The following is a 22,274-nucleotide window of genomic DNA, read 5'->3' as shown; positions in this document are numbered from 1 at the left end:
TAAAAAAAGATTTTAAAATGCCTTTTCTGTCTTTCCAATAGACCTCAGTTTCCAGGCAGCTTCTCGGATCATGACTGTGCCAAAGTTTGATTCTCTCAAATTGATGCAAGACCTTAGCCAAAATTTCCCCAGCAGAGCGAGGTAAAAACTCTTGGTGTCTCTGAGAGAATCCTAGGCAGAAACCATTACCTTTGTTGCAATACCCTCCATCAGAACTCAGAAAGAGGAAAGAAAATATATTTTAACAAATGGTTGCATTCTAAAGGGGTCATCTTTAATGAGTCCAATAATTTAACATTGTTTTTAAATCATTTTTGACAATGCTTACATCTAGTAGTATCTGTAACAGTTATTGTTGTAGAATATTCCACTATGCTGTTTTGCATGTGTAACGGCACAGAATGCATGCATATGCATTATGTGTAGGTCATTTTTAATGTGTGACTGTGACTTTCCTTCACTGCTGCTCTAGACAGCTTTATGTGCAGTGTTCAGAATTTGCTGAGTCAGACTTACTGTGGTTTACTGTTTGTCAGCATAGCCGATATGGCATCTAAAAGAGAACAGGTTTTCTGAGATTAAAATGGGTTTTTATGACTGTTCTGGGATGTTGGCTAGAGCTGATACTCACTGTACATGTTTTACTGTCCCCACAGATCACTGACAAGAGTGGCCGTAAACCACAACATGAAAAAAGAAATAGAAGATAATCAAAAGGTAAGGTTTTTTTGAACAACTTTTCTGATGAGCACTGTAAAAGAAAAAAGTTTCAAGCGCAGCCAAATGGACCCCAAATTTTCTGATTGATTTTTAGAAAAATAGTCCACACTCAGGAGTGTCTTGAGTCTCTCAGATGATAAATCCATTATAAAAAATTTAGGAATGTTTCCGCATATCATATGTCCATAATAAAAAACTGAAAATAAAGTCCATAAAGTGGTGGTGTAGCTTAATGGGTAAGGCTTGCTGATTCAAGCCCCATTAGAAGCGAGCCATGACCCTTGATCAATACACCCAACCCCAGGTTACTTCGGAGGGACTGAACCTGTGATGTGTAAACAGGAAGCTGCTTTGGATAAAAGCTAAATGTCACTAAAGCCCACTTAATTCAAGGTCATGGTATAGCTGTCTTCATCTGACCTGATATTTACCTTGCAGAGGCTGAGTGAGTCAATGGGGATCCATCCTGGAGATGCCAGTCTTTTCATAAATGGAATACATGTTGACCTGGACATTCATAACCCTTTCAGGTATCATCCCAGTACATAATTCTTCTACCAACTGGTTTCTGTGTGCTGTTCAAAGTTGTAGTGTGTAATTGGCACCACTAACGTTCCCCAACATGTTTTATGTGTGTTAATCACATATTGTACATTTGTTTATTCTCAATTGCTCTGTAGCATCCTGGACATTCTCAGAGGTGAGGCTAAGATCCTCGAAGGTCTTCATAACCTTGGCATCAGAGGAAGCAGCATTAGTAAGTTCCTGCATATACCAACATCAACCACTATAGAAGACAGCTACGCTCTGGACATCCGCCACTCATCCATTATGGTGAGACGCTAATTATTTGAGTGTAGTTGTAGAGCTTAACAATTGAGTTTTGGAAGTAAATGGTACTCGAGGTCTATATAGTGAAATTGGTTTTAGAAGTAAAAATCAATATAAAAAAAATTCAACTTCGAATCAAATGTTTTAATTCATCTTGGTTGGTTTGTTTACTTTTTTTCTAATGCAGAAAATAGTTGAAAAATACTTGTGGAACCCAAGCTGCTGAAAAAATAAGCGTTTATTGTTCACATGAAGACTTTCACAATTTAACAAATGCCTGTTGTTGTCTGGTTTCTAGTGGGTTAATGATATTGAGAAGGACTCCATGTATCGTCACTGGCCCTCAAGTGTCCAGGAGCTCCTCAGAGCAACATTTCCTGGTGTTATTCGACAAATACGCCGTAACTTCTTTAACCTGGTGAGTTAAATTGCCTGTGAGTTAATTATAGTCCGAGTTAATCTAGCTGCACAGCTTTATGCAGGGATGTTTATCACCTGATTTCCCCCTTTTTTAGGACTGCGGCAGACCTGTTTTTTGTGAATTTGTTCATTCTGATTCCAATTTGTGAGCTTTCTGATGTGTAGATAGAGTAATTGATCAGATTATCATAGTAAATAATGTTAATTAAATTGTATTTAGAATAAAAGCTAAGAAAAAAAAGTTATTGTTTTGTGATCGTTTGAAAGATTGAAAATGTTTTTCTTTACTGTTTGCAGGTATTGTTTCTTGACCCAACACAAGAAGAGAGCATTGAGCTGGTCAAATTAGCAGAACTCTTTTACAAACATAACATTCCCCTCAGGTATGTGTACTCAATAATAGCATTTAATACATTTTACCTGAGCCTTAATATTTTTTTTTATTACATGACTCTGAAATATGTGATTCTGATATAATGAACTGTATAATGGTGCATGGTCACAGGCAATTCTTTATATAGCTGTGATAGTTTCATATCACTTTATGGTTTCTTACTTATCAAATATAATTTCAACTCAAATCAATATTTTATGTCCATTTTTACTTATCTATTTGGTAAGTAACTGTAATAAGCAGCAGACATTATCCCTACTTAACATTCAGCAAACAAACTTTACTATATTATCATGAGCCCTTTGGTACTGTTCATTGCTGATTGTAGTTGAGATTTTATGTCAGATTTGATAGGCATTTATGTTTCTGTGTCTCTTAGGATTGGGTTTGTACTGGTTGTCAGTGCAGATGATAAAGTTGATGGATATTTGGATGCAGGTGTTGCTCTCTTTAGGCTGTTAAACTATATCTCAGAGGAGTATGACGAAACACAGGCTTTCACGTCCATGGTGTCAGTGAGTATCTTTGTGTTTGCTGTGACTTTTTTAAATTAAAATGACTTAAATGTTACTTTAGGGTTCTCCTTCACATTAAGTGTCATATTTGAAAGCTTGGTCCATATTATGTACTATAACAGATATATTCAGTTATAATGCACAGGTTTTTTGTTCAAAATGTACGTTTTATGGACTGAAAGAAAGAATATCCAGAGACTTTAGACTCCTCTCCTTATGAGACTAAATGATTATATACTAGTGAGTTTTTTTTGTCACATGCAGATATATAACAGGGTGGAAGTCGGGGAGACTCTTTCTGTGGATACAATAACTGCATATTTGAAAAAGAAATTTCCAAAAGCAAATGCTGCCAGAATTCTCGGAGTGGATTCAAACTATGATGACAACAGAAAGGTAATGCTACTACGTAGTGTTATGTGCTCTATTACAAAGATGCCAGGTAAAACTGCAGTAGGTACTTTTTCTGTTAAAATGTCCCAGTTTAATTTGCAGAGAATTATATACAAAATAATTTCAGTGCACATTGCATGTGTCATAGCATTGGTAAATATAAACTGCTGCTTATTGAAGATTTCTAGGCAAACATGGACATATAGATGTCAGTGTCTTTATGAACAATTATGTGTTTTTTCAGGCCGGAGGAGCGTTTTACAGGAAGAGTGGATTAGGCGCCCTACCAGTGGGTTTGTTCAATGGTGTTCCACTCAGTAGTGAGGAGATGGACCCAGAAGAGCTGGAGACGGTTCTGCTGCAGAGAATCATGGAAACTACCAACTTCTTCCAAAGATCTGTCTTTATGGTGCGGTATCATTTTTGCTTGCCAACTATTACTTTTACTGCTTTTCTTTAAGTTAATTGTTTTCAAATCTGGCACAAAGACAGTGAAGGCTCTTAACGTGTTGTGCACGTGTCTGTAATCTGGTTGGTTAGCAAATTCTAAGGAGATTCCTGTCATATACAGGGTCAACTCACTGAGAGTGTCGATGTGGTGGACTTCCTGATGGAGCAGGCCAATGTAGTTCCCCGTATAAATCCTCTGATTCTGAACTCTGAGAGACGATATCTGGATTTCACTGCCTCACCAGGTGGCCCTTTAATGATCACTTGACCCACACCAGTGCCAATATTATTCATAGTCACCTCACCATCATCACTGTCACAATCACACTGCAATCTTCATCACAATAACATTGTCACATCACTATCAACATATCATTAACAATATCTTCTCAATGTTCCTTATTAACTGCCTTAATCATTTCGGTTATCATTAAACAAATAGTTGCCGATGACTGGGATGACACAACTATATTCTCATACTTGGACTCCAGAGATAAAACTGCAGTTGTCTCTAAGAGAATGAAGTATTTCACCAGAGATGGTGAGTCATGTCTTTTGTCATATCTAATTTTTTTTTTTTTTTTTTTGATGAGGCGATTTTATAGTTTATAATGTGTTTTTGTTTTTATTTTATAATGGATTTTTTATTCAGATTGCTCTATTTTATAAAGTAGCATACTAGCAGCCAGCAGTGAAGTGTTTGACAATGCACTGCCAGTACTGCTAGTATAATTAACATTGCATGTTGATTTAATAATGGTACTTTCAATAATGTAACACACCTTATACAAGTAGACTTTTTAGCTCAAAAACTATCCAAACTTTCCTAAAAAGCATTATTCTTAAGAAACATTGTTTTCTCTCATAGAGGAGGAGGTGTTGCATGGAGTGACCGTGTGGATTGTAGCAGATATTGAACAGCCCTCTGGGAGGCAGTTGCTCCGGAACGCCTTGAAGCATATGGTGAACTACTGCAGTTTTTATTTCCAATTAGATGTATCCACAGGAATCGCATCTTCAGAGAGCAGAGGCACACGTGCATCTTAGTAATTAATCTGACAGCGATTAATCTTTGAAAGCATTCTTGTGGTGTTGGTTAATGAACAAAATCCAGTGGTAATGGCTCAATTTTTTATATATTTTCTTACATATGTAATCACATTTTTGAATAACTATACATTTTACAAATTACTGTTATTGTATCACAACCCAGATATTAATCTAGGTAATCTCTCAAATCATTCTTTGAGTTCACAAATATGTTCTTATGTTTTATATAGCTGAATAACTGTTTAACATACAAGTAACATTAACAATGTTAATAAGTCTTACTCCCAAAATCTGTGTATGATGATTAATTTCATTAAGTAATCAGACCCAGATCATTCACAACATTCAGAATGACATAGTTAATGTCACTGGTTTTCTGTCATCTCCTTTTCAAGAGTCTCTGATCCACAGAAATCCAGCAGCTCCAGCTGTCGTATCGGGGTGATCAATAACCCTAGTGGAAAGCCCACGGAGGACAACAGCGCTCTGTACCAAGCCGTCTGGGCTTCTCTCCTCACCCAAAGCAGCAAGAACACGCTCGACTTCACCCTAAAACTCCTCAAAGAAGAAAATGTTGAGCTCCTCAAACAAGGCACCAAGATTAAACACTTACTTAAACAGGTCAGTGGAGTGTGAAATACTGTGTGTGGGTAATGGGGAATTATGTGTAGAGCGCTTTGAGTTGGATTTATCTTAACAAACCTGTTCTTTTCTAGCCTGTCTGTCTTTTTTTTCTTTTTCCTGTTAATTTATTTTATACTTTGAGTTCAGTTGGCAGACAATTGACAATTCTGTTGTCAGTTCACATTTTAGTGCTTAATCCTGTTCTGTACACACACAATTCAGTCATTTACGAGAGTAACAACTGCATTCTACAACCGAACACCCGAAAAATGCAGGTAGTGACAACTGCATTTACAAAAATTCTACGCAGTGTGTATGAAATCGAACTGAACGACTAGTTGTTATTGAAATATTAACGTGCATCAGAGATGTTTCTCTCTTCTATATGTAGGGGAAAGCAGCATGAGCCCTAACTCATTTGTGTTGCCGGTTCTTGCTAGAAAAATGGCGAACAAGAATGTAAAAACAAGGGTAATGTGCATAGACAATTAAACATCCAATATCAACAGATATATATATTCAATATCTATCGATACTGATAAAATAAAATAAAAATACTCCCAAATATCATGCATTAACCAATATGATGCTGATATGGTGCACCATAGTTATAATATAAAACTCTTTGAAATAAAGCTTCTGGTCCCTTTAATTATTAAAAAAATTATAGTAATGCACTGCCTCTTGTGGCTTATTGCTTTCCTTTAAAGCATTTTCTTACCATATAGTAGCTTGTGTCATACCACTTGCAGTCTACCCACTACCATCTAGAACCCTTGTCTCTATTAAAGCACCTGACATCAAATACTACATTTATTGTTTCTTCCTGTCATCACCAAGGTAAAATGACACAAGCAAGGCCTTTCTTCTTTTCCATTGTGTCTTCACCCCATCGCCACATCCAATGGAAACCACTCAACCACATGTAATTTTCTCAGATTTACAGACAATTTCTGGGAATGGCTGCCCTATACCTTGTATATAACCACAACTGGAATCTAGGGTCTTACTGACAGAGTATTGCAATTCTCGGAAAGATTGATTTGTCTGTCAGGCACAAGGAGAGCTTTTTTTGTTTCTTTCTGTCTTTCTCCCTCCAGTTCCCTCTATTTATTTCCATTGTAACGTATAAGATAAGAGAAAGTGTTCCATCCAACCCACTATTCCTGAGTTTTATTAGTTGAAAATGGTTGGAGAGAGAGTTTTTTTGGTTCCCTGAGAGCTTGTGCCTGAGACCTGTAATGGCTCTATTATTGGATGGAAGGGAAAGGTGTTATGCTGATATTAGCATTTCCTTCCTTTTCATAAGGGCCAAATGTTGGAAACACTAATAATATGACTCCACGCAGCTCATACACCCGAGATTTGTTATCGGCACTGAAGCCATTTTTTCATTACAAGTCTGATAAATGAAAATGTTTAATGATTGATTAGTGCTACACGGTCTCCAATGGCAACACATTTTTCATTGGTCTAGCCAATTTAATACTCCTCTCAAAATACTCTAATTACTGCACTTGCACAAATGTGCCCCCTTTAGTTGTCAATAACTGATTGATTGACTACTTTCTCATTGCAGTGTAATCAAAAAACAAACTAATGAGCCGATCGATTTGTTCTTTCCACATTTTTTACTACACTTAGTTCAAACCGGTCCAAGCCCAAGGTCGCACAAGATTCGACCCTTTACAGTGTATCGTTAGTGTGAATTAATTCAGGAAAATATTTATTCCTTATTCTGTGACAATGAAGAGTCTCTCTCTCTCTCTCTCTCTCTCCCTCCCTCTGCTATATATATATATATATATATATATATATATATATATATATATATATATATATATATATATATATATATATATATATATATATATATATTATACAAATATAGCATTTTTTTTTCCAGGAGCCATTACTCCAGTGTCACATGATCCTTCATAATCTTTCAGACTGGAGTAATGGCTCCTGAAAATTATACCTTTTTCCGCATTAATGAATGTGTCACCTTTTCGAGGTATTTAAGTGTTAAATGTGTGTTTGATCTCCTGTAGGGTATGGACCATGATGCCTTTGAGAAGAAGTTCAACACGATGGAGGTGCACTTCCTGCACAGCCAGCAGAAGTACTGTAAGGAAGTTCTGAAGCTGAAAGCTGGACAAGGAGCTGTGGTCAGCAACGGCAGGGTGAGATTTACAAACACCCCCTCCTCCTTTAGACTCCTCAAGAAAATTTCCATAGGAGTTATGAAATCATTTATAGCCTAATGACGTACGGTACAGACTGCTGATCTGGATGATAAATAGTCTGAACTCTAAGGTCTCACCAGTTGGTCCCTCACATAGGGCCGCTCGTTTTGTTGACTCAGTATTAAGCCGTTTGCTTGGCCTGTCCTAACCTGTGAGGAGAGGAGGAGAGAGATGAAGCATGGCGGTAATTCACCAGTGTCCACTCAGCAACCTCTGCTGCAGGGGTCACAGGTCACATGGAACCGCCGAACTGTCATATTGCTGTGCTTTCTCAGCAGAGTCTATGTTGACAGACAAGCACAAAACGGGCCGCAGCCTGAAACAGCAGTGACACGTCCCATCATTCTCCAACACACTAAAGTGATCTGCAGAATTTATTCTCATCTTGAAAGAGCTATGGTTGCATAATTTCTACTCCTTTTTTTTTTTTTTTTTTCCTTTGGTTTCATAAGATAGTAAATGTAGTATTTTACATTTTTTATATCCGCTACAAAATCATTGAATAAATATGTAAATGTTCATTGTCACTTTTATTAATATTTTTATATAAAACAATATAATATTACAGTAGTGTTTTATATATAATAATTTTATATAATAATGTAATATAATATAATAGTATTTATAATTAATTTCTTTTAGCTGGAGCTTAATTGGCTTAAAACTGCAAAAGGGTAAATGTAACAGTTTTGCTCTGAAAAATGAAATGGTCTGCTAGCCAAATGAAAAATGAAAAGATGCGAAACAAAATTAGCAAGTAATGGAACACTGGTTAACATTCATATCGTGTGTTAAAAAATCAAGAGTACTTTCAGGGTGAAAACACATTGGTATTAAAAGCCAGAACGACAATCTGGCAGTCAGCCTTGCTTTGATTAGCTTTAAAAATGGTTTTCCTTTGGCATGCATATAAATGACTGTCTCTCTCATTTGGGTATGGGGCGTTTATGTGGGTTCTGGGTGTAGAAGTTTGAGGTGGTAAGCGCGCATGAACTGACACTTTGGAGCCACGGCCTGTGATGTTCCCTGAACTTACAATTGTAACTAACAATGTGGTTAACGTCTTCACTAGATCCTGGGCCTTTTGGATGAAGAAGAGTTCAGTGTGGAAGATTTTCATCTGCTAGAGAAGATCACGCTGCAAAGTTCAGCAGAAAAGATTAAATCCAAGATTAAGCAGATGAACTTGAATTCCCAAAAGTATGCCCTGCTTTTGTTTGTCTTCCTAAGCCAATATGTCTGTAGATGTAAAATTATTTGTTTGTGAGAGGAAAACCGAAACATGTTATTTCTCTTCACAGGGCCAGTGATCTAATCATGAAAGTAGACGCTCTCCTCTCTGCATCACCTAAAGGAGAGGCCAGAAAAGACATCAAATTTCTGAAGGATAAACACAGGTGCAGTACTGCTAAAGCTAAAGATTTTCTTTACAGTGTTTCAGCTGTTTCTACATTTTGAAAAGCAAATGATACCTTACCCCAGACCCTCTTGCTGCTTTTATGACTGCAAACCATAGAAAATAACACATTGCATATATAAGCTGTAAAAGTATCTCCGTAATGGTGGTATCTGCTATCATGCCTTTGAGTTGATTTTTTTTTTTTTTTTTTTGGAATGGGTCTGAAATTAAATAGCAAGTTGTGTGTCCAAATTGGTCAGACAACTCAATAAAAGTATGAGTCAGCTGCATATCCAAACATCCCACCCCCGCCACCTAACTGGGTTGCCATGGCTATGATCAACCTCTTGTCATTATTTATGCTATTCACACCTACTTGCGACACTGAAGTAGTCCATTTGCAATATCAGTTGCTAAACCTCTACTTCAGTTTTTCTCATTAATGCAACACTTACTTTAACTACCAATGTATCAAGCTGACCAGATGTGTCTTTCAACAGCGTTCTTCAACTGGCACAGCGTGAAGATGAGGTGTTCTATGACGTGGTAGCCATTGTGGATCCTCTCACCAGGGATGCACAGAAGCTGGCTCCTTTATTGGCTGTACGTACAACTTTGATCACATCTAAGAGCTTATTGTTCCTCAGGCATGTGTGTGCTGTGATTCAGCTGAGAGACTGTGTGCTTTTGATTTTGAGTAATGGCACTTGATGTCTCAGAAATATTATTCTCCCATTGAGACTCTTTTAAATTGCAAAGTTGTTTGGTTGATTGTTGAAATCTGTTAATTCCAATTATTAGTTCCTGGCATGAAAATGGAAATCTGTCCTTGGAATTACTGTAAAATTATTTTTAAAACCATTATCCATTAATTGACTGTATAATTGATTATATATATATAAATGATTATATATATATAAAACAAAAGAAACAATTGCAATCCGAAAAATTAGAGAGAGAAGAAGCACGGGGCCAAACTGCTGAGTCGCCATTAAATGTCTACCCGGATGATACTGTACTGAAGCAGGGAGGCGCCGGCGAATTCGAAGAGACCGTCAGCCTGGCTGTGATCCTCCAAGAGTTGCGTGATTTTTAGGAGAGACAATTCAGATCAGCTGAAAGAAATTAAAAGAGGACATCCAAAAAATCAATGACAGATTAGAAGAAGCTGAGGAACGAATCGCGCGCACACACAGTTTGATAATTTATTTATACTTATTTACATGTTTGTTGACTATATTTATTAGGGCATTTCTCAAGTAGAATGGTTTTGACTGACGGCGCTCTGAAAAGTGAACAGACGCGCTGAATTAGAGACTGTAAAAGTGAGCGGGCCCAACATCATTGGTCTTATAAACTGGATGGGTCTTGCCCTACCCACATACAATGGTTCATGCGCCCACGCATTATACCATTAATTTCCGCTCAATACACATTATTGTAAGCCATTTATTCATGTTCACACAGTGCGCGTCTGTACTAGTCAATAGAGCGGCAAGAACCCATTGATTATAATCAGTGAAATTGTCTACACTGAATGCGACACGGCCCGACACAACAAGTCAAATCCCCAACAGCAAACGAATTCCCATTATTTCTGACGCATTATTTCTGTTGTGACGCTGTTGTGACGCAGCGCTGTCGCGTCCGGCATAGACATGGCGCCTGCATCCAGTGTAGACATTATATTACTGATTATAATCAGTGGGCTTATTGTCACGTCGCTCTCGTCCTGTGTAGACACAGTAGCATGCTAATCACTTTCACACCAAATATATTTTAAAACAAACAATAGAGAAACTTAGGCAAATGTTTCAAGTGCTGAAAAAGCCAACCTAACATATAAATACAGCTAATAAATGTTTAAGCACAGACTCGCCTCAGAAAAACAACTGCAGCTCTGTAATTGGCCGAAATGCTCCGTTCGACTTTTCTGAGACCCTCTACTCTACCCTGCGGATGGCCTCTGACCTACTTTCTGTACGATCTGAATTTCTGCACTTTGAATTTACAATATTGAATTTGATGTTCTGAATTTCTCCTTCATCTTGAAAACTTGAAGCTGTATTTTTAAAAACTGGATACTTGCAGTCTAAAATTTCAGAATGAAAAATCTGCTGTTTGAAAATACATGTCTATAAAATTCTGGAATGAAAACATTTTCAGTTGTGTTCAATTTCAAATGTTTAATATTCAAGTTTTAAAAAATCAAATTCAGAACTATGTAAAGTGCTACATAATATTCAATTTTATTAAATTACACAATTCAAATTCAAATAGTACTGTCATAATCCTAGCTCCATATAGATGCAGGTTAAGTTGTGCGTTAATGGGAAAAGATGTTAAGTAATATTAAGGTGATATCTTTTAATGTGAATGGGGTGCTCAATCCAATTAAAAGAAGCAAAAATTTTTCAAAACTTAAAAAAGATAAAGCCCAGATTGCTTTCTTACAAGAGACACATCTTTCACAGGTAGAACACAGTAAACTGAATAGGTCAGGCTTTAAACATGTTTTTTCATCATCTTATAAATCTGGCCACAAGAGAGGAGTGGCAATACTAATATCAAAACAAATAAACTATGAACATTTATCTACTATCACAGACAAAGAGGGTAGATATGTTATGATAACAGGAAATGTAGAGGGCTCCTTGGTTACTCTTCTCAATGTATATGCTCCTCTAGGGTCAGATTGGTCTTTTTATAAACATATATTTGATTTAATGGCTACTAATTCACAGGGTATTACAATTTGTGAAGGAGACTTTAATGTTAGGTTGAATCCTAGATTGGATTCTTCTAGGAGTGGTTCAATTTAATCCAAGCCTATAAGTAAGAAAATTAATATGGTTATGAAAGAGCTAGGAGTCATGGATGTGTGGAGAGATCTTAATCCTTCTAGTCGTATTTATACCCATTTTTCTTCACCTCATTCGGTTTATTCTAGAATTGACTATTTCTTTATTTTTAGTAAAGACAGGAACAGGGTCAAGTGCTGCAAGATAGATCTCTCTGATCATAGTCCTGTCTATTTGACTTTTAACGTGAAAAGCAAGGACTACGCTTTGGAGATTAAACTCTAGTATTTTAAATAAACTTAAAGAACAGATGAAGACAGAAATTAACATGTACTTGGAAAATAACGATAATGGGGAGGTTTCGCCACCTATGCTCTGGGATGCCTGTAAAGCTGTGATGAGGGGGAAAATTATTGTGACCACTTCATTACTCAAAAAGATTAGGCAGGAGAGACTTAGTAAATTACAGCAACATCTAGAGGAGTTACAGAGACAACACATGAGGAATTTGGACTCCAAGGTGAAAAAAGAGATTAAAAAGACACAGGAAGAAATTAATGATTTGTACATGCAAGAAATACAGAAAAAGTTTATATTTACTAAGCAGAAATATTATGAAGTGGGTGGCAAATCTACTAAACTCTTGGCTTATAGATTATGTAAACAACAGGCGGATAATTTGATCTACAAGATTTGCAATCCTATTACCAAAAAAATTGAATATGGCTCGGATTAAATTCTTAAAAATTGAGATATTTTACAAAAATCTGTACTCCCAGAAACAAACAGGTGCAGATTCTCAGGGGACAAAAATTCTTGATTCTTTGAATTTACCTACAGTCTCTGCAGAAAACAATAAGAGACTGTTATCTGAAATAACTGTTGAGGAATTGAATATCGCTATTACGAGGTTGAAAGTAAACAAGGCACCAGGCCCCGACGGTCTCATTTCTGAGTGGTATAAATCCCTTAGAGAATCATTGACCCCTATGTTACTTGCCACATTCAATTGGATATTAAAAGGTGGGATGGTCCCCCCCCTCTTGGAGGGAAGCAATAATTTCGCTTATACCAAAGGAAGGTAGAGATAAAACTGAGTGCGAAAATTTCAGACCTATAAGCGTCTTAAATGTTGATTACAAACTATTTACATCTATTCTGACTAGAAGGTTAGATACAATTATTCCGGAACTGATTCATTTAGATCAGACTGGGTTTGTTAGGCAAAGACAAATTCAAGATGATATTAGGCGTTCTTTACATATTATGAGCCATATAACCAAGCACAATGTTGAAGCTTTGTTAGTAGGATTGGATGCTGAAAAGGCATTCGATTCTGTTAGGTGGAAGTATCTTTTTATGGTTATGAATCGATTTGGGTTTCACAAATCTATTATTAAAGTTATTCAAACATTATATGATAAACTATTAGCGAGAATTAAGTGAATGGTGATCTTTCTAACCAGTTTACTCTAGGACGAGGAACACGTCAGGGCTGCCCAATTAACCCTATTCTATTTGCCCTATTTATAGAGCCCCTTAACCAGTGGATTAGGCAAAATGACAAAATTATAGGTATAGAAATATGGACAGGAGTGCACAAGGTAGCTGCCTTTGCAGATGATATTTTAGTTTACCTAAAGCAACCAACCCAGTCTTTTCCAGAATTGATGTCACTTCTTGAGACATATGGATCATTTTCAGGTTATAAGGTGAATATACAGAAAACCCAGGTTCTCACGTTTAATTATAAGCCACCTGGATCCATTATGAGGAATTTTTGTCTCAATTGGGAATCGGTTTCAATGAAATATCTGGGAGTAATCTTATCAAAAGATTTATCACCATTATTTCAAGTTAATGTTGCTCCTCTAGTTGCAAAAATTAAAGGTGACATATCAAGATGGACTCTTATCCCCTTTCTAAGCATGAGCTCAAAGGTCGAATCAGTCAAGATGACTGTTGTACCGAGACTATTATATTTATTTATACCAATACAGCATTTCTTAGAATGGGATAAATTATTTTCAAGATTTATCTGGAAAGGGAGGAAACACAGAATTAGATTTAAAACACTTCAGCTATCGAAGGGAAAAGGGGGGAATGGCACTGCCTTGTTTTCGTGATTATTATTATGCTGACCAGATTAAATCTTTGGTGTGTTTATGTAATCCAGTATATCAATCTAGATGGAAAGAAAGTGTTATATCTCAAGATGTCCCAGTTCAGGCAGCATTGGGAGATGTTGAACTGATAAATATATTATTAACTATAGATAACCCTTGGTTAAATGTATCCCTAAACATTTGGAAGAAAGTAGTGAAATTATGTAATTTGAAAGATTCCATGATATTGCTGCGCTGGTGTGCCTATGACACTGAGTTTGTTCCTAACAAAACAGATAATAGGTTTAAAAGATGGACAACTAAAGGCTTAACTGCCTATTGGACATTTATGAATAAAGGGAAACTTCAGAGCTTTCATATGCTTAAAGGAAATCATGGGCTAGAGAAACAAGACTTTTATAGGTATCTCCAATTGCGGCACTATGTAGAGCATGCTATAGGAGATATATCAAGGAAAGTAGAACATAGGTTATTAAAAGTTTTTCTTCTAGCCTATCAATTAGATGTCTGTAAAAATGTGATCTCAAAGTTGTATAGTGAGCTACAACAGGCTAAGATGGTAGACACATTATACATAAAGGAGAGATGGGAGCGGGGTGGGAAAGAGTATGCGAGTCACAATGGAAAACTACACATTCTCTGTTCTGGTGAGAGTTTGAGTGGAAGGGTGTTGCTAGGTTTTTTTCCACACCTGCTCAGATCAAGCATCAGTCATATAGATCCAGTTGTTGGCGAAAGTGTGGGGTTGACAAGGCAAACCATTTCCACATTTTCTGGAGCTGTATTTCTATTAAACAATATTGGTACAAGATACACAAATGTCTTGAAATTACTCTTAAGATTCAAATTCCTTTCAGTTTTGAGGTGATATACCTGGGTTTGATTACCAGTGATTTTCCAAACAAATACCTGTTCACTAACCATAGCAATTAAGAAAGCAATTACAAGAAAGTGGTTGCAACCAACTTTGCCTACTCTAGATGTCTGGGTGGAGTACATGATATTTTTACAATGGAGAAGCTAACCTATGCTTTAAGACTTAAGTCTCAGTTGTTTTCAGTACTATGGAAAGATTGAATTGAGTATATATCTCCTATACGATCAGATTTTGTTTAGCAGAATAAAATAAAGACAGTCACTATTAAGTGATTTAGGGCAGACATTTCGCAAGAATTGGGTAAATAATGTTTTGCAGGTGAGTTGGTTTTGGTGTTGGCTGGGTGTTCTTTATTTTTATTTTTTTATTTTTTTATTTTATTTTTTTTATATTTCCTGTTTGGTTGTTTTTGCTTTATTATTATTTTCATATAGGAAATGTATAGGATTTATCCATGTCAAATGTATAAGAATATTTGGTTTCAAGTGATTTAATACTTTAATGTAATTATTAATATAATTTTTGTCATTATTTAAGTGTTTTATATTGATAATGTTTGTATTTCCCTATATTGATTATTTGTTTTGGATAAATGAACAAAAATAAAATGGGGGGAAAAAAGAAACGAGCACAATTGGCTCATCTGTATGCGGTTCTGTGGAGCGTGACCTTAAGCCTTCCCTCCTGAATCCTGTTGTTTTTGATTGTGTGAGTGGGTAATAACCAGGCTGTCTCCTCTGTGTGTGCTGCAGGTGCTTGGTCAAGTGGTCAATATGAGAGTGCAGGTGTTCATGAACTGTCGAGCCAAGCTATCTGAGATGCCCCTGAAGAGGTGAGAGCAAAAGCTTAATTAAACTTCAACTCTGAGAATGTTGGGTGACACACGCATACACACACACATTCATACAACAGCCTAGTGCTGTTCTGAAGATATCACCTTGTTTTGTTTTGTTTTATGTTTTTTTCTTTAACAGTATTTGATTGCTAAAATGGTTAATGTGAAGTCAGAGTGGTTGAAAAGTGGGGTTTTCAATACAGTGCATTTTTTACTTAAGTACCTGTCGGGGCAAATGCACCAGGTTAGAAGCGTAAATTCATTTATTTTTTTTTAATACTTGATAGCCTCTGATCTCTACATTTGACATATTGCATGAATGATTGCTTTAAGTGCCGAGGTATAAAAAAGGGTATAATATTAAAAAATATGTTTAAGTAAAAACTGCACCGATTTAAAACACCTGCATTTAATAGAAATTCATGTGAAACAATGAGAGAAATTGACTTCATGCTGCAGTCTAAAAGCTTAACTAAAAATATATTTTAAAAAACTGTTGTTAATATTGGAAGAAGTGGCTGGAGTAATGTAAACAATAATCAATGAGTGTGAATTTGTTAACCTATACTTCAAAATCAGAATGTATATTCCTTGTTCTGTTGTTTTATTTTATTTATTTTTTCTGTCTTTAGTACCATGTAAAACATTTTTATTTTCAAACTTGATTTAAATCTCCAAAAAAAGGTCAGGATTAGATGTATATTGAAAATATTTTGTCGTAGGATAGCTATTCCCACCTTAAAAGGACAAATTACAACAGACCACCAGTTTATTTTACAATTGATGTCTTATACTTTTCCTTCGTTTTTTTGGCAGCTTCTATCGATATGTTTTGGAGCCGGATGTTTCCTTCTTTGGCAACAACTCCCTTTCCCCTGGCCCTGTGGCTCGCTTTACTGAAATCCCAGAATCCCCTCTGCTTACTCTTAATATGATCACCCCAGAGAGCTGGATGGTAGAGGCGGTCAGGAGCCCATATGATCTAGACAACATCCACCTACAGGAGGTATGAATTCTAATTCTGAGTTCGTTCAGTATTTATATATTATCCAAAGCGGAGTTGTGCACTTGATCGGGTGTTTTTTGGTTTGTTTGTTTGTTTGTTTGTTTGTTTTGTATTTCATACTGCACACTAGCCACAGTAGTGCTTTGAAATGTTCGCATTTTTTAATACATAGATGCATTTGCTCAGAATCTCTTTTAAAGATGCACCAAGTATTTTGTCATTCATGTTTCACTAACAAACTTTATTTGTTACTTATACCGGATTGAGTTGTCATGCTCAGCCAGGCCTCTCTGGAAAGAGATATTTAGTGTCAGTATGATGGATCTTGATGAATAAATGAGTCTTCTCTTACTTTATGTTTGTCAGATCAGCAGTGTAGTGAATGCAGAGTATGAGCTTGAGTATCTGCTGTTGGAGGGCCACTGTTTTGACCTGTCCACAGGACAGCCTCCCCGAGGACTTCAGTTTACACTGGGCATGAGACAGGAACCTCTAATGCATGACACCATCGTGATGGCCAACCTAGTGAGTTTGTCCCTCTTCTTGGCTTTTTCCAAATATGTATCGTATTTTTCATTTTTAAATCTCTTAAAGGAATTTTCCTAGTATGGTAAGTGTTACATGGACCCAAAATGAGAATTCTCTCATGATTTACTCACCCTCATGTCAATCCAAACCTGTATGACTATTTCTTCTCTGAACACTAAAGCAAAAACTAACCCACTGCATTGTACAGGGCTATTTCCAGTTGAAGGCCAACCCCGGCGCATGGATCCTGAGGCTGCGTGAGGGCCGCTCGGAGGACATCTATCAAATACAGGCGTGAGTGTTTTCTCTTTGTGGATTTACATACTGCCATTCAAAAGTTTGGTGTCTGTAAAATTTGTTAATTTTTTTGAAAGAAGTCTCTTACACTTGCCAAGGATAAATTTGTCATTTATTCCTGTAATGGGGAAAACTGAGGGAAAAATGTAAATCTTTTGTTTATAAATGTCTTTGCTGTCACTTTTGATCGAGTTAATGCATCCTTGCTGAATAAAGGTATTAATTTCTATAAAAATAAATAAATAAATAAAAAATTCTTGACCCTAAACTTTTGAATGGCAGTGTACATTTGGCTGACTTGTTTCCACATGATGTAAAATTCTTTCACGCTATGGATTTTATCAGTACATGCATTCCCTGGGAGTCAACCCTGTCATCTTGGATTTGTTAGAGATATGCTATACCAGGAATAGAGATGATATCCAAAATAAAGGGCAAAAAGAAACAGCCACACTACAGACATAAACCTCTCCAAAATGCTCATCCTTACTTTTAATTCCTTTTTCAGATTGTGCATGTTTTAGTTGTTCTTTAAGGAAACAGTTGTTCTTCTAGAATTATGGGAGACAGTAAAATTTATATCCCATTCATGCAGGTTAAAGTTAGAAAGCAATGTCATTTGTCACACTGCTAGTGCGATTATTCATACACTCTGGGGTCTGGCACACAAAGAAACCAACAGAGAGAAAGAGAGTGTGGGTGAGAGAGAGAAACCGTATCTCACACACACACACACTGCTGACTGCTAAATGAATGGGAAGGCAGTGTTCCTTCAGTGTGTAATTCACTGATATCCTGCTCTGAGGAAGTGCAGCCTAATGGATCCAGGGTTTCATTTAGGATGCTGAAGCTAACAGCACTCTGTGTCCTGTTTAACTAGACATTTATCATGCTTTTAACGTCATCACAACTTCACACTGAGACAGGAGGAACTTGACAAAAGAAACACTCAAAATAATTCCAGTATTGAATTGAGACATTAGTGAGAAATCAGAATGATTACAGTGATTGCAAGACAGCACTCTATTGGTATTCCTCAAGTGTCCTACTCTACTAATCATCTTCATCGTTTTCTCATCCTTATTGTTGTTCTTCTTGTCCCTCTTCCTTTTCATCCTCTTCCTTCGTCCTCTTGTTCTCTTTAATGTTGTTTTTCTTTGTCGGTTTTTATTACATTTGCCCTTATTGTTCGTTGTCATCTTTGTTGTGTTCATTGTTTTCTTCTTCTCTGTGTTGTTCTTGTTATTGCGGTTCTTCTGTTTATTTTGTCCTCATTGTTGATCATCTGTTTATTAGGGGCAAAGCATCAAAGGTGCGTAAGCACCTATTGTATCTGTTAGTTGTTGTCGTCTTCTTCTTCCACTCTTGAAGTCTATGGCAGCCCGTAGAAAGTTGGTAAAAAGTTGTGAAATTTGGCACACGGATAAAGGACAGTCCGAACATTAACCACAGCAATTTTGGAAAGCAGATACTCATTTTGATACTCAATCTGTATAGCGCCACCAACTGTCCAAAGCTTCACGTAGCAATTCAATAGCAATTCTAATAGTGATTCGATTGCAGACTATGACTTCATTTTCCAACATTAAAATGTTTCTATTTTTAATTTTCTGAAAAATTTACTTTTTCAAATGTATCCTACACGGTTCATCTGATTTTCTCCAAAATTGTCTTACGTCATCTTCAGACCATGCTGGCAAAAAGTTATCAAAAGATTTTTAATAAATCAAACCATTCACGAATAACACGCGAACAAATTCAACGAAGTGCACGACAAAATGTAAGGCTGTATCTCTGCAACGCAGTAGCATATTCAGACCAAACTTAGTACATGTTATCACAAGTATGGCCTGATGCTACATGCTGTGTTTCGTCACAGTGCCACCTACTGGTCAGGAGATAGGAAAAATTGCTATTTTTTGATTTTTGCTTTGCTTCAGTGCAGCATACAAAGTTGAATGACACCCAATTTTCCCATATCGGCCATTATGGGCATCAGTCAATTTGAATTTTGTCATAAATTGCTGTATTTTATGAACACATTAGCGTATTGTTATGAAACTCGTTTTGTGTCATCACGACCATGCCCTCAAGGTACTCAAGTTTCGGAAACAGTGGTTCTGGCCACCTTGTGGTCAGAATTTATAATGAAATTTCAAGAAATGCTAATAGCTTTTGATTTAACTTAAACTGTTTTCATGAAACTGGTCTTGATAGTCATACAAAGAACAATGATACCAATTATGCCATATTCGTTTGAACTTTCTTTCTGCCATTTTGAATTTCTTTAAAAACATACTTTTTCAAACTCCTGCTATACATTGGTCCGATTTTCACCAAAACTGGCTCAGATCATCTTCAAACCATGCCGGCAAAAAGTTAATAAAAGCTTGTTGATTGACCAAACCGTTCTCAAATAATGCACCAACAAATTTGATGGTATGGTGACGAGTTGATTCTTAGGCTGTAACTCTGCGAATCTTTGCCATATTGACACCAAACTTTTTATGTATCTCTGTCTCCTCAGACTGAGCACACAGCATCAATTCGGTAACAGCGTCACCTATTGGTCAAAAATAAGCAATTTAATCATATTACATGTGATTGAATTTAAAATTTTTCAGCCTTCTTGACTAAAATAATCCCATTACTCATTGTTGCAGTTGGTCTGATGCTCATGCTTGCATAACTCATCATGCCTTTTTTGCGCATGGCCTCATTAATTGCTGCTTGCAGCTATATTTTTGTCCTTGTTATTGTTGACGTTCTTGTTCTTTAATTCTTGTTCTTGTTGTTCTTCTGTTTATCTTGTTCATTTTCTTTTGTTCATCTTGTTCTTTGTTTATTTTGTCCTTGTTTATGTTTGTTCTTCTGTTTATCTTTTTCTTTTATTTTGTCCCTGTTTTGTTTTTTTATGTTTGTTTTGTTTATCTTGTCCTCGTTGTTGTTCTTACTATATTTATTTTTATTTATTTATTCCTCGCTTTCTTGTCTTGTTTGTCCTGTTTATCTTCTTTTTCCCATTTATCTTGTCATTGTTGTTGTTTGTCATCTTCATTATTTTCTGTGATTAATTCAACTCAACTGCAAAACCTATGGACTCTATTCAAACTTTTTGTGGATAAAGTAAGCCTTATAGATTTATTTTCTGTGTTGTGAGCGCTGGTATTTCCTTCAGGGAGTGTAGATATATGCTAGTTTATTTGTGTTTATATAGTGTTGTGTATGTTTCAGGCATGATGGAACGGACTCTCCTGCCGATGCTGGTGATGTCATTGTGGTGCTCAACAGCTTCCACAGCAAGATCATCAAAGTTAGAGTAAGTGTTGTGATGTTACTGTAGTACTCACTCGCAATCTATTAACAAGCATTTACAGACTCTGCTTCCATATAAAACACCAGCTGAAGGGACTAATGAAAAAGTAACATCTGTTCAAATATTAGGTCCAGAAAAAGCCTGACAAACTCAATGAGGATCTTTTAAGTGAAGAAACCCAATCAAAAGGCCTTTGGGACTCAATAACCAGGTGAGTCTGATTTTTGAATCAAATTTTGGATCACATCTTTAAAATCCACAGATGAACAACACTTTGTTTTTCTAAAGTCACAAAAATATCACATTCACAGAAAAAGAGACTACAAGATCTTTGTGTACAGCTAGGCCTGCATAGAATCTGTGGCTGCAGATTTCTACAGAATTTGAATCAACAAGCTTCTTTTATTGTCTATAAATATCTTTCATATGTGTGGTTTTTTTTTTTTTTTTTTTTTTTTTTTTTAGTAAATATGTTTTGGCTAATTTGATAATGGACACGTTAATTAGGTCCATTCTGCAGAATCTTCCATAATCAGTGTGGGGGAAAAAAAAAGAAAAAAAAGTGCAGATCCTGGGTAGGCCTGCCTGTAACTATGTAAATACACACCCATCACAATTCAAAAGTTTGGGGTTGGTAAAATTTTTAAATGTTAAGGTTTTCATATTACCAGGCTGCATTTATTTGATCAAAAATACAGTAAAATAGTTATTGTGAAATATTTTTGCAAATTAAAATAACTGTTTTCTATTTGAACATATTTTAAAATGTAATTTATTCCTGTGATAGCAAAGTGATGCAAAGAACTTTCAGCATCTTTACCTCCAGTCTTTAATGTCACATGATCCTTCAGAAATCATTCTTCTGATATGCTGATTTGTTGTTCTTATTAATATCAATGTTGAAAACAGTTATGCTGCTTAATATTTTAGTGGAAACTGGTACATTTTATTTAGGGCTCTGTGATGAATATCAAGCATTTATTTGAAATGGAAATCTTTTGCAATGTTATACATGTCTTTTCTGTCACTTTTGATCAATTTAATGTGTCACTGCTGAATAAAAATATTAAATGCTTAAAAAAATCATACTGACCCCGAACTTTTGAACGGTAGTGTATATTTGTGCAGGGGGTTTGCATTTTAACTGACATCTCTGTTGATGACCTTTTATGATCTGTCTCCTTTGCTCATTGCTGTCTTTGTGAAGTGTGTGGAGTTCTTTGGAGAAAAGGTAGGGAACTTAATCTCTACTTTTAATTCTTTCACTTTCCTTACTCACTTTTTGTTGCGTCAGTAAGCGACACAGCAGAATTTCAGTTTATAAGCGGTGATCTATCTTTTACATTGAGTTTCTCCTCAACTTGATTTTCACACATATCGTTCTCCACATTTAGAAATAGTTTGCCGGGTTGTTTGGAAATTCCACCTTGTCTCAGCAGTTACATC

The 22,274-nt window shown here is 36.1% G+C and overlaps 1 protein-coding gene across 5 annotated transcripts in view; it reads left to right on the top strand.

Moving 5' to 3' along the window:
* Positions 1–22,274, top strand: part of uggt2 (UDP-glucose glycoprotein glucosyltransferase 2) — a 43,103-nt gene that overhangs the window by 5,160 nt on the left and 15,669 nt on the right. For 4 of the 5 annotated variants that reach the window (XR_007931608.1, XM_051905658.1, XM_051905655.1 and 1 more), the window contains exons 10-33: positions 42–141; positions 657–717; positions 1,159–1,250; positions 1,401–1,554; positions 1,850–1,969; positions 2,269–2,354; positions 2,745–2,880; positions 3,145–3,276; positions 3,518–3,682; positions 3,845–3,968; positions 4,166–4,264; positions 4,592–4,686; positions 5,185–5,394; positions 7,449–7,580; positions 8,716–8,843; positions 8,945–9,040; positions 9,543–9,645; positions 15,599–15,678; positions 16,498–16,687; positions 17,054–17,212; positions 17,424–17,509; positions 20,747–20,831; positions 20,957–21,039; positions 22,036–22,059. Coding sequence is in view for 4 of the 5 variants with exons in the window: in XM_051905658.1 (XP_051761618.1) it covers positions 42–141; positions 657–717; positions 1,159–1,250; positions 1,401–1,554; positions 1,850–1,969; positions 2,269–2,354; positions 2,745–2,880; positions 3,145–3,276; positions 3,518–3,682; positions 3,845–3,968; positions 4,166–4,264; positions 4,592–4,686; positions 5,185–5,394; positions 7,449–7,580; positions 8,716–8,843; positions 8,945–9,040; positions 9,543–9,645; positions 15,599–15,678; positions 16,498–16,687; positions 17,054–17,212; positions 17,424–17,509; positions 20,747–20,831; positions 20,957–21,039; positions 22,036–22,059 (2,740 nt within the window). In the remaining variant the exon portion in view is untranslated. The remainder of the gene's footprint in view (positions 1–41; positions 142–656; positions 718–1,158; positions 1,251–1,400; positions 1,555–1,849; positions 1,970–2,268; positions 2,355–2,744; positions 2,881–3,144; positions 3,277–3,517; positions 3,683–3,844; positions 3,969–4,165; positions 4,265–4,591; positions 4,687–5,184; positions 5,395–7,448; positions 7,581–8,715; positions 8,844–8,944; positions 9,041–9,542; positions 9,646–15,598; positions 15,679–16,497; positions 16,688–17,053; positions 17,213–17,423; positions 17,510–20,746; positions 20,832–20,956; positions 21,040–22,035; positions 22,060–22,274) is intronic. The other variant, XM_051905659.1, reaches the window with a different exon arrangement.

This window comes from Ctenopharyngodon idella, chromosome 9 (genome assembly GCF_019924925.1).
Source record: "Ctenopharyngodon idella isolate HZGC_01 chromosome 9, HZGC01, whole genome shotgun sequence".
Classification (NCBI taxonomy): Eukaryota; Metazoa; Chordata; class Actinopteri; order Cypriniformes; family Xenocyprididae; genus Ctenopharyngodon; species Ctenopharyngodon idella.
Note: the sequence above shows the minus strand (reverse complement) of the source record. Positions and strands in the feature narration are given on the sequence as shown.